At 38.1% G+C, this 12,120-nt stretch overlaps 1 protein-coding gene across 1 annotated transcript in view; it reads left to right on the plus strand.

Moving 5' to 3' along the window:
- The window catches only part of CCDC141 (coiled-coil domain containing 141), a gene marked incomplete at both ends in the record, with an annotated part of 200,424 nt that overhangs the window by 45,729 nt on the left and 142,575 nt on the right, over positions 1 to 12,120 (plus strand). The window contains 2 exons of the mRNA XM_080689625.1: positions 2,456 to 2,647; positions 6,069 to 6,177. Of these exons, the coding sequence (XP_080545751.1) occupies positions 2,456 to 2,647; positions 6,069 to 6,177 (301 nt within the window). The remainder of the gene's footprint in view (positions 1 to 2,455; positions 2,648 to 6,068; positions 6,178 to 12,120) is intronic.

Raw genomic sequence — 12,120 nt, forward strand, 5'->3', positions numbered from 1 at the left:
TTTTCTTCATTAAGCATGAGAAAACCTTTAATGTATAAGGTACCAATAAAATATTTTACATTTGTGAATGTATTTGTCAACTCTTATTAGGCAATACAAGAGTAACAACCCCCCCCCAACAGCAATGGCTTACAAAATAATCTTTCATTTCTTACTCAAATTACATATTGGATTTATGGGAACCATAGTTCAGTTTTGCATGTCTCTTTTATTTTAGGATCCAGCCTAAAATAAATTAGAGGAGCAACCTCAATTTATGAAAACAGTAATGGTAGAAGCACCTGCTGGTTCATTTCTTTATTCATTCATTCAACTTACTTTTTGTACTGGGAATTGAACCCAGGGGTGTCCTACCTCCTATAGACTGAGTTTCTGAAACTATGAGTCCAATTCAACCCTTCCTCCTCTAAGTAGTCCTCCTTAGGTATTTTGGTCACAACTATAAGAAAAGCTGACTAAACCAGTGTCTTAGCATTCTTTCAGCTATAATCCAAAGACCTGACCATGTAAGGTTGAGGAAAGAAGATTTATTTGCTCATGGTTTTTGGAGATTTGGGGGTCTACTCTATGTGAGATGGGGACTGTGGAGAGAGAGAAAGAGTGCACAAGGCTTTGCTTTCACCTCAACTAGGCTAGAAACAAGAAAGAGAACAAGAAGAGGAGGAATCATATATTGTCTCCAAGGCCTCAGCCCCAGGGACCCAACTCCTCCAGCCACACCCTACCAGGCCTGGCTACCACCCAGAGAAATCCATTATATGTCAACCCTGAGCTTAATATGTGAGCTCTTCAGGGGGCTCTCTGTATCTAACTATAACAAACAGCAACAAAATGGATAAACCTGGAGGTTATTAAGTGAAAGAAGACAGTCACAAAAAAGATAAATGCCACATAATCTCACTTATATGTGGAATCAAAGTTAAACTCATAGAAAAAGAGTAGAATGGTGGTTTCCATGGGCTAAATGTTCATATGGGTGGGGGTTGGGAAATAAAAGATGTTGGTTCAAGGGTCAAAAAGTTTCAGTCCTACAGGATAAATAAGTTCTGAAAATGTAAAGTATAGTATGATGGCTATAGTTAATAATAATATATACTTAAAATTTGCCAAGAAAGCCGGAAGTGGTGGTGCACGCTTATAATCCCAGCATTCGGGAGGCTGAGATAGGAGGATCATGGTTTGCGTACAGCCTCAGTTACTTAGTGAGGCCCTCTGCAACTTAGTGATACCCTGTTTCAAAATAAGAATAAAAAATAGGGTAGGGGGTGTAGTTTGAAAGTCAAATGCCCCTGTATTCCACCCCTACACCTGCAAAAAAAAAATTGCCAAGAAAGTAGATCTTAAATGTTTACATCACACACACACACACACACACACACCACATGAGTAGCTTCATGAGTTTGATTGATTGTGATAGCCATTTCACAATGTATATGTCATTGAGACATAACTCCACAAATCTTAAGTATATACAGCCTTTATTTGTCAATTATATCTCAATAGAAGCCAGAGAGAAGTCAAGCAAAAAAATTCACATACATGTCATTTATGTGACACTTCAGAAAAAGAAAATCTAAGTGGCAGAAACCACATTAATGGCAACCTGGGTGTGTAACTGCATGAGTGTAGTGAAAGCTGGAGTTGTGCCATTCCTGTCGGTCACCACCATGGACATGCCCACCCTGCAACAGGACCTCGGGCCCCTTGCAGCCCTCCATACCTGGGGATGGGCAACAGTGGGGACTTTTAGCTGTAGTGCCTACCTGGGAGTAAATAGAAGTGGGTTGAGGCTAGAGCTGGGAAAAATTCCTCTTGGAGCCAGTTATGGTGGCACAAGTCTCCAAATTCCAGCTACTCAGGAAGCTCAGGCAGGAGTCACAAGATTAAAACCAGCCCTGGCAATTTAGCAAGTCCTTGTCTCAAAAATAAAAAATGAGGAAGATTCTGTGTTGTGCCTCAGTGGTAGAGCACTTACATGGCTCCAGGGGGAGGGCAAGTCCCTGGGTTCAAACCCAAGCACACACACACACACACACACACACACACACACACACACACACTTCTCTTGGGGCTTGCCTTATCTGCACCTAGGAATGGGGTGCTATCTGGGGCTTTACTCCCACAATTTTCTCAGCTGAAGTGACTGGGGTAATGTATCAGAGCATAACTGGTAATCATCATCTTCTTAGCCCCAGGGATGTAGACTTATCTTTGATAAACCTCTTTAGGATTTAAATAGTTTAAATGTGAATGTCTTTATTCTGGCCATGCTAACACAATCTCCCCTGCTCTTTTCTGCTACACACAAAAGCTTGTGTTTACAGTCTCTTCAAGATCTTTCTAAGCCACAAACACTTTCAAATATCCAAGTGTTTAAAATCTGCTCCTGTGTTCTTGTTTTAGTGATTTCTGCCTTATGTCTTTTCTTCTTCTTCTTCCTCTTCTCTTGGATTAGGCTTTGGAAGACCGGGTTTGGGAACTCTTACAGGAAGCAGACAAGACAGCTGAAGAGAACAAGGACCAGACTCAGGTCTACGAGGCCATGGCCCAGACCCTGGGTGAAGCATGGGCAGCCCTGGTCTCCATGCTTGAAAGAAGAAGGGAGCTCCTTAGGTTGACTTCTGAATTTTTTGAAAATGCCCTGGAGGTTTGTGTTTATAAAAACTTCTTTCTTCTCCATATCAAAACAAATAAATAGCACTCTTGAAAATGTCCTATTTACACAAATAAACAGTGCAATCAAGTTTAAAATGGCAGAATAACATATATATATATATATATATATATATGTAACATTTTGAGTTAAAAATTAAGCAAAATTTTAAGTAAAAGTGGGAGCTGGGCAAGGTGACACACACTTGTAATCCTAGCATTTGGGAGGCTGAGACAGGAGGATTGGGGTTCGCAGACAGCTTCAGCTATTTAGTGAAGCCCTCCGCAACTCGGTGAGACCCTGTTTTAAAATAAAAAATAAAAAATAGGACTGAGGGTGTAGCTCAGAAGTAGAATGCCCCTGGATTCCATAAAAAAAAAGCAAGAACTCTTAACTCATAAGTCATTTTGACTTATTTCTGAACTTTTTAGAGGATGGATGGTAATGCAGTTTACTAAATCAATTACCCTGATTATAGGGTCGTAAGGAAAGGCTGGTTTAGGGTGTTCTGGTTGGCCAAAAGTTGGAGGATACAATTTCTTCTCATAAAAAAAGCAATTAGAGAATCTTCTATAGAATGTTTGGCTTATAAACTTAGTATTTTATAGAGTACTTTCCTAAGGCATATATAGTTGATTTTCTGTAGTTTGAGCTCATTAAAATACAAGGAAAAGGAAAAGTCCTGAACCCAAGAAGGTCATTTCTCCTATAATTTTTCTTGGAGTTTATAATTTTTTTGAGTCTCCTGATTTAAAATGTGAGCTCAAAAAACATTATCAAAAGAGGTGTTATATTTCATATAAGCCAGTTATTGGGAATTTCACTTTTAACTTTTCTGTCAAGTGGCAGCACATTCGTTCTGATGGAAGAGCACTGCTTCATTATGATAAAGCACTAGCTTTCAAAAATATGACGTTTTAAAACAAGAAATTCAGAACTTAAATCCAAAATAATGAAGGAAAGAAGATTAGTAACAGGACATAAAAATCGAGGTAGACAATCTCATGCATCATGAACTCATTTAAAAGCCAAAGGAAGGAGCAAAAACCTCATTGTAGCTTTCAAGTTTTGCCCTCCACATATGGAACACTGAAACGGAACTCACAGTTATTTTACAGACCATCTTGGGAAAAAGTCTTATACACAGTTGTCTTTCTTAAGTGAAAGAAAGCAGCTGAAATACACCTACAGAAGCCAAATTACAGATACTGTGCTTTCATTCCATCTTAGTAAGTAGGGTATAGGTGTCAACTGCCCTTGAAACTTAGCTCGTCTGAGCACAGGAAATTACCTTTTTTCTAACAGGCTCAATATTTGTTTCTCACTGTGTTTTAGTGTTAATGCTAGCTAATTTTCTCCATGAAGTGAAAATTACTTCCAGATATAGTGTGAAATAAATGGAAATATTAAGTCAAACCATTTCAACCCAGCATTCTTATCCTTATACTTGAGCGAGCTTTTATTGGATCGAGTGAAATGACTAAATATTTTTGTATGATCCCATTTTCAATTTTGGGACCACTCATACTAAGTGGAAGTCAAGCTTCTATATAATCGTATGCCCCTTTTTGTATGCCAAAGCAATTTCAGTACTGGTAAAAAGGAGAGGGTGGAATTATAATAAGCTCTTTAAAAAGCGTCTCCCTGTCATGACTTCTACCTTGTACAAGCGGCAGAAAGAAGAAAGGTGCAATTTTGAGGTGGGGGAAAAGACAATATCCATCAAATAAAAGCTAACAGAACATCAAGAAACATTATAAAATATTTTTGCTTATTATTTTTGCTTATCAGTTTATTTTTAAAAATTTTGAATAAGAACCTAAAATATAGATACAAGTTAATTCTGTGATTCTAAAACTTTTAAAAAATATTCTACAAGAAAAACATAAATCACCTGTGATGGTTATTTTTTTCTCTTTGAATATTTCCTTCCATGAATAACTTTAAAATCAGTTATTAAAAACAGAATGAATGAGAGATATAAATGCTGTGTGGATATAATCCCCTTATTGAATTATACACATGTGAGAATTCCTTAGAAATACAAAACAAATTATTATTGATGGCTGAGGATTATTAGAGGACAGTTTCTGGCTTGTAGATGTAAACCATCAGGTAGTTTATTCACAAACATTGCTGCAATTTAGGAGCACTGTGTTTGAGTGACAGTAGGAAGTGTTTGTCAGTTTGTCCTGACAGGATAGCAGAGGCTCTCTCTGTATTTCAAAAGAAAATGTGCTCATCAGACTCTCTCATCACCCCGTACCATTTACAACTGAATTTTATGCAACTGTTGTAATAATCAAGACACAGTAGATCATATTCAAATAGTTACATAAAGAGATTAGTAATCACCAAATTTAAAAATGATGATTTGGAGAAAACTTGAAAAGAAGGCAAACAATGTGTCTTTGTCTTTCTCACTGATACTTTGCCATTATTATTTATTATTATTATTAATTATTATTATTATTAATTTGGTGGTACTGGGGTTCCTGGAAGCCCTTCCACCTCTGGGCTACACTCCCAGGCCTATTTTATACTTTTTTATTTTTGGAAACAGGGTCTCTTAAGCCAGCACGGCTGGCTTCAAACCTGCGTGATCCTCCTGTCTCAGCCTCTCAAGCGCGGGGATTACAAGCGTGCGCCACCATGCCTGGCTAGCTCCTCTCATTTTTGTTGATAAAAATGCAAATAAAATGACAAATTGTAGTTTAGAAAACCAAAAGTTCACCTTCCCTCATCCATTCCTACCCTTGTTTCTCCTCATAAGCATAACCATTTTTGTGTGTGTCTTTTCAGACCACTTTGTGTGTGTGTGTGTGTGTGTGTGTGTGTATGCATGTATACATATACATATATATATATTTGCTTTGATTAATAGCAGGATTAAGCTATGTATTATTCTGAAACTTACATTTTTAATTTCTAAGATTAATCATAGAGAAAATTTATCATTTCAACCTTAAATGATAAGTATAAATTTAAGTTTATACTTATAATTTAATAGGTTCCTGGTCAGTCAATATTTTGTTGGTTGATCTTAGCAAACTTTCTGACTATTATTCTAAGAAACTGATTTAGAATGTCGAAAAGTGCCTGAACTTATTACACAGAATGCAGTAATTTTGGTTGAAAAATGTAATAGACTTTTGAACAATAAAGAAGTTGGCCTGTTTCATCAGGGATGATATATTTCTAGGTAGAAAGGAAATCCGAAGGAAGGAGAAGGATCATGACACAATGTAAAATGACCATATGCAAACACACCAGTGCACACAAACATCGTAAACCAGCACACACTCACATGTCACACAAACACATACAGCTAGGTTGATAATGCATGCAAATAACTAAAAGTGGCACACTTATTTTTATCGCCTTCATTTGCTTTTTTCTTCTGTTCGTGTTGTAGTTTGCTATTAAAATAGACCAAGCTGAAGATTTCATCCAGAATCCTCATGAGTTTGAAAGTGCGGAGTCCCTAAAATCACTTCTTCAGCTCCATGAACATCATACCAAAGGCAAGAAACATGTTTGTTCTTCATGTAAACTTGGAATTTTCAAAGGATGTCAGTGTGAGGATGATTATGTATGACAGTATATTTTTAATTTATCTGTATATATATACCTAATATTTTTCCAAGAAGGGATAAATAAAGCTTTATTTTTGGTCATCATGAAGAAAAGCACTAGTTTTAAATGATTCTAAGGGATGGTAGAGGAAGAGCCTCTCGAATACTCAGTTATCCAGTCCGCTAGATTTCAATTCCTTAGGACAGAGTCTGCTCCTACTGTTTTTACCCTTTTATCCTCAAACATCTATCAAGATATTGGTACATGGTGGATTTAAAATATTCCTGTTTTGAATTCTGCAAATACTTCCTTAAAGGATTGGTAAATGAAGACCAGTCTTTAAATATAGCCAGTATAAATAAAGAAAATGTAATGAACTTCTTTCAGATAAAAGTTTAATAAAACATTATATAAAAAGATTTCTAAGCTGAGCATGGTGGTACATACCTATAATCCTAGCACTTGGGAGGGTGAGACAGATTTGAGGACAGCCTTAGCAACTTTATAAGTCCCTCCACAGCTGAGTGAGACCCTGTATCAAAACACAAAATGGAAAGCTGGGTGTGGTGGCGCACACTTGTAATCCCAGCATTTGGGAGGCTAAAACAGGAGGGTCACAGTTCCTGGACAGCCTCAACTACTTAGTGAGGCCCTTTGCAACTCAGTGAGACCCTGTTTCAAAATAATGAATAAAAAATCTCAGAGGTAGAATGCCCCTGGGTTCCATCTCCAATACTGCAAAACCCACAAAATGGGTTGGTGATATAGGCTGGAGGTTGAATGCCCCTGGGTTCAAGTCCCAGTAACACACACATGGATGCACATGCATACACACACACACACACACACACACACACACACACACACGCACACACACAATTTCCAACTTCCTCTGAACAACTATGAGAATAGGCTAATTATTAAATGGGAATCTGTATAATTTGTATGCCAGGACTTTCCCCCAGAACTTGGTCAGGAGGCGAGGACTGGAGTAGGGAAGATAACTGTGGAAGGGTGGCTGTTTACTGTTATCTCTCTCTCTCTCTCTGAAAGTAGTATAGATAAATAGACAGGAGAAGTCATTTCTTTTTCTTTCTTTGTATGTCTTCTAATTAGAACAGGGTATGAGTGAAATGACTTCCTGCATCTGTCTGTTACAATTCAAACTTGACCACAAGAGGTTAATGATTCTAGACAAGCATAAAGAACATTCTAAAACCACAGATACTCTAACCACTTGCCAAAGCACCCTGTAGCATTGTGATTAATTACTTACCACAACTTTTCTCCAACTCAAAGATTAAAGGACTCAATGTTCCTGTATAAATTTTTATGAGAGCCTACAAAATACACATATTTTAACCGATAGTTGTTCTGGAGGACCTGTCACTAATGAGGGCCATAAACTTCATAAAAATATTCATCATTAAAGCAGCAGCTGCACATTTTTACATGGTAGCAACAACCTAGCTGGGTCCAAAGGGCAGGATTGGAGGAGAGCAGAATCACATGAAAAGCCTGCTAGGAGACTGGACAGTGAATTGAGCCCATGGAATTGATATGGGATCTGTGGTCTCTATTTAGTCTTCATCCTGATCAGTATATAGTAAATTTTTCTCTAGAAATCAGAGAGTAACTGATGCTTTTGTTGAAGAGTTCATTACTGAGACAGTGCAATGACATTTTACTGAGGGATTGGCACTACAAAAGTAGGGACTTTTCCATAAATATTTGGAGATTATCTAAGAGTTGTCTTGCTGCTGCTGGCTCCTTCAAAGTTAGCAGGCTCTGTTGCACAGAGAGCCATAATAAATCACCAATCCCCATGACTGCCCCCTGGCTCTTGGCATGGCACATGCTGCTTTTGTTTGAAGGTGTTGGGCTACACTCTCTTGGCATGCAGTTGAAAGTGAAACCATTTTCTTGTTTTCTGAAATATAGTTTTCCAGTGTCCTCTTGGACTGCTCTTAGTCTGAAAAGATGCATGCAAATTTTAGATAAAGACAAACATGCTTTATTTTTTTGATGTCAACATATTCTTCCATTGTGATGGCATGCTTATTGGTACATTTTTGTACCCTTTTATGTGACACTTGAAACACAAAGATGGCATGAGTGTTGATTAAGATACCTGGATTTTAAATAACATGCCCATTGATGGCTTCAAGAGCTTTGGTTTCATAGAAGAGGAGTTGGTGAAATATATATATACCAATTCAGTAAGATATAACTAAGATTAGTGCATATTAATGAACAAATTACTAATTTTAGTTAAGGTGTTTGTTTGTTTGTTTATTTGTAATGGAGATTGAACCAAGAACATTTGAAGCAGGGCCTCACTAAGTTGTTGAGGGTCTTGTTGAATTGCTGAGGCTGGCTTCAGCCCTGTGACCCTCCTGTCTCAACTTTCTATGAGTTTGCATGTGCACACCACTATGTCTGGCTTCTATTAATTTTAAATTCAAATTTAAGGTTTTAAAGTGCAGCGATCAGTTCTAACAAATTTCTGAGATGAATACTACAAATGAGTGTTAGGATGATAAAAGCTAGTAATATAACTGGAAACTGTAATCAGACTTACCCCTAATAGTCACTTTATTTCAATTAGCTTCTTCTATGCTTTCTCCTTATTCAGGAATGCTAGGGATGAGCTGTACATTAGAATTTTACTCTGTAAAGCTAGGATGAGTGGGTTAGAGTTTCTGCCCCCTGGCTGTTAGAGAATGAGTCTGTTTCTCTACAAAACAATCCTTGAAACTGTTGAAGAAGTGTCTGTCTTCACCTGTCTTTTCTCCATTGGGTTAACCATGTCTAGTTAAAAATCTTTTCCAGTAAACATGGTTTCTATGGCAAACATGTTTAACAACTGGTAACTGCCAGTTCAACAACAAGTAATTAAATGTGTTTTTTTCTGAACCTACACCTGGTGAGACACTCAGAGCCATGTGTGAGAGAAGTATATGGCCCATGGCCTCAGGAAGTCCATGGTTTTGCAGGGAACGTCTGTACTCCTCAGAGCAACCCTCTGTGCTTCCTTTAGGGGTCTCTGCTTCACCACCCAGTCATGAGGAGTGGCGATTTATTTCCTCATCTCTGTCACCAGATTATGGAATCCTGGCTGGCAGGGGTTAGGACATCTCTGAACCTCTAGAACTTAGGATAGGGTCTAACTCAAAATATATCTGTTATTGAGTATTTTTGCATATAATTCCAATGTTAGACATAGTAGAATGGTGTAAGCAGTAAAAAAAAAAAAAAAGATGCTACAGGGACATTAGGAAGAAGGAAATTTATTTCAAACCTCATTACAACCATACTCTGCACTTCTTCAATGCCCTTCGTAAGATGCACACAACGCCTATGTATCTGCATAGCAGTAAGAATTGTATCAATACCTACTTTTTCTGAATTTTTAAATATATTTTAAACATAGCCTCATGGGGCCCATTATACTACTATCTCTACTGTTGTACACATTTAAAAGTACTCATTAAATAAATTTAAGAAAGCCATCCCTCTGAGAGACATTCAAATTATTAAAAAATTATTAGGAAGAAATGTCCATGATTTTAGTACCATGACTGTGGCCCCGATACTTCGCAGAAAGTATTAATTTGGGAACACGGTTAATAAGCTATAAGCCCCCTTGACCTGTATCCATTCCTCATTAATCTATCTTAACTTGGCTGGTTATACCTAATAATTATGGCAACCTGTATAGGTATTTGTACAAAGCATGCTTCAATATTACTCTTCTAATATGACAAAGATAATCTAACCAAATAAACAATGAAAATTTTATTGACTATCTACCATCTTCATATCACAAGTAATTGTGTCAGTAAGTATGGTTTTGTAAGTTCAGAAATGTATAATCTTTAAAATAAATGAACAGTAGAGTTTTTGTATTCTTGCAGGTTGCCATATAGCTAGACAGTTTCCCTGTGAGAAAAAAGACTTCATTTTGTATGATTAATTGATGTAATAAATAGCTAAGAAAATGTAAACTGTTACAAAATAGGCTATAACAAACCGACAGAGGAAAACCAAGGGAACTGGCAAAGGAGACTGAGGGAAGAATTTGTCCCTTTCCATAACTACCATGGTTGCAGGTGACAGACTGCAGCCTTGGTACACTTACAGGTTAAGTTTGGCTCTGGAGGCTGCATTCTGGGCAGTGGTGTCATGCTTATTTTGGCAGAATCTAGAACAGAAAACAAAAAAATTAAAATTAAAATTTATTTTATATATGTATATATTTTTATATATTTACATATATATATTTTAAGGAGACAGAGACTCAGTGACTCTGATGACCACATTAAGACTATACTAATTTAAACATGTCATTTGATAAGCAAGGTCCTCTACATCCTGCCTTTACCTCGTTTCTACACTTGTTTCTTTTATTTCCCCATAACAACCTTTTCTAGACAGAGAAGTCTTTCTGCACCACATGACCTCCTGCTATCTTATTCGTATTTGCTTCCATTCCTTTGGTCAAGACAACTCCTCTAATTTTAATGTTTTCCCTGACTTTTCTTATCCTACTTAAATTTCCCACCCTATTCTTCTGCCTGGTTTGTGTCTTTGGTTGTTTCTGTTAGCTTCTTTGCATCGGTGACTCTCAAATTTCCTGGGGCACATAATCACACCCTTCTTTCTCTGAAAAGATACCACTATCTAATATTTTAGTGGACAGATGTAGGTCAGGTGGCATACACTGCTTCACATTCTTTCCTTTTTCCATCTCAAAATGTCTCTTTACAGTGTGTTCATTTAACTCATTCTCCCTTCTAGCGCTCACAAAAATGTGTCAGTTGAAAGAGACAACTAGCCCGATTACCTCGGCGGAATGATTGCCGGGTGGTTAGCTGCCATGTTAGAATCCTAAAGTAGGATGTCATCGCAGAGTAGAAAGAGCGGACCCAAGAATCCCGAGATCTGGGCTTAGCACCGGTTCAGCCCACTGATCGCAGGGTAATGCTTCGTAGGGTGCTTGCTCTCTGGCTCTCCTTGACGGTGCTCCCCATCCAAAAATAAGACCAGCACATCCCATGCTGCTAGTCTTCTGAGTCACTCTCCTAGCACTTTCTTTTACTCTAACAATAAATGTCTCAAAGGTTATCCTGTCCTGTTTTTACTTCATCACTACTCTCCCCCACTTCCCAGCATGGCTTCTGTTACCATCACTTACCACCCCAAATTCCTTCCTTTTTTTGTGTGTGTGGTACTGGGGATGGAACCCAGGAACATTCTACCTTTGAGCTACAGCCCCAGCCCTATTTTTTTATTCTTTATCTTGAAAGAGGGTCTCACCGAGTTGCAAAAGGCCTCACTAAGTAGCGGAGGCTGTCCATGAACCGTGATCCTCCTGTCTCAGCCTCCCTAATGCTGGGATTACAAGTTACTTGGAACCACCACACCTGGTTCCAAGTTCCTTTCTTTCTTTAACATAAGTGGAGGGCTACTTATCTCTAGTGCCTAGAGCTCTCCTAACTCTCCCCCCTCCTTGAATATATTGGATCCCACTCAAGCATTCTGCAAAAATTATTAAACCTCTTTCTTGTGCCAGTCAGTGTGATAAGTGCTGGGGATGAAGTCATGGCCCCTGTCCTCATATTGCATTGGAGCCTAATGGCAGAGACAGCTACTGACTGAGGAACCATGCACATAAATGTGAAGTTAGTGCCATGATAACAGCTATGGGTGACATCACACTGTGAGAACACTTATCAGGAGGACTTAGTCAAGTCTGGTTTGTCCATTGAGGAATTGATGGTTGACTGAAACCTGGAAGATGGATAAGAATGAAGATGGTGGAGGCAGCTAGGGCAAGTGCTGTGCCTGGTAGAGGAAATAGCGAAAAGCTGAGCAGCAGGAGAGAGTAT

The sequence above is a fragment of the Muscardinus avellanarius genome (genome assembly GCF_963383645.1).
Source record: "Muscardinus avellanarius genome assembly, chromosome: 2".
Taxonomy (NCBI): Eukaryota; Metazoa; Chordata; class Mammalia; order Rodentia; family Gliridae; genus Muscardinus; species Muscardinus avellanarius.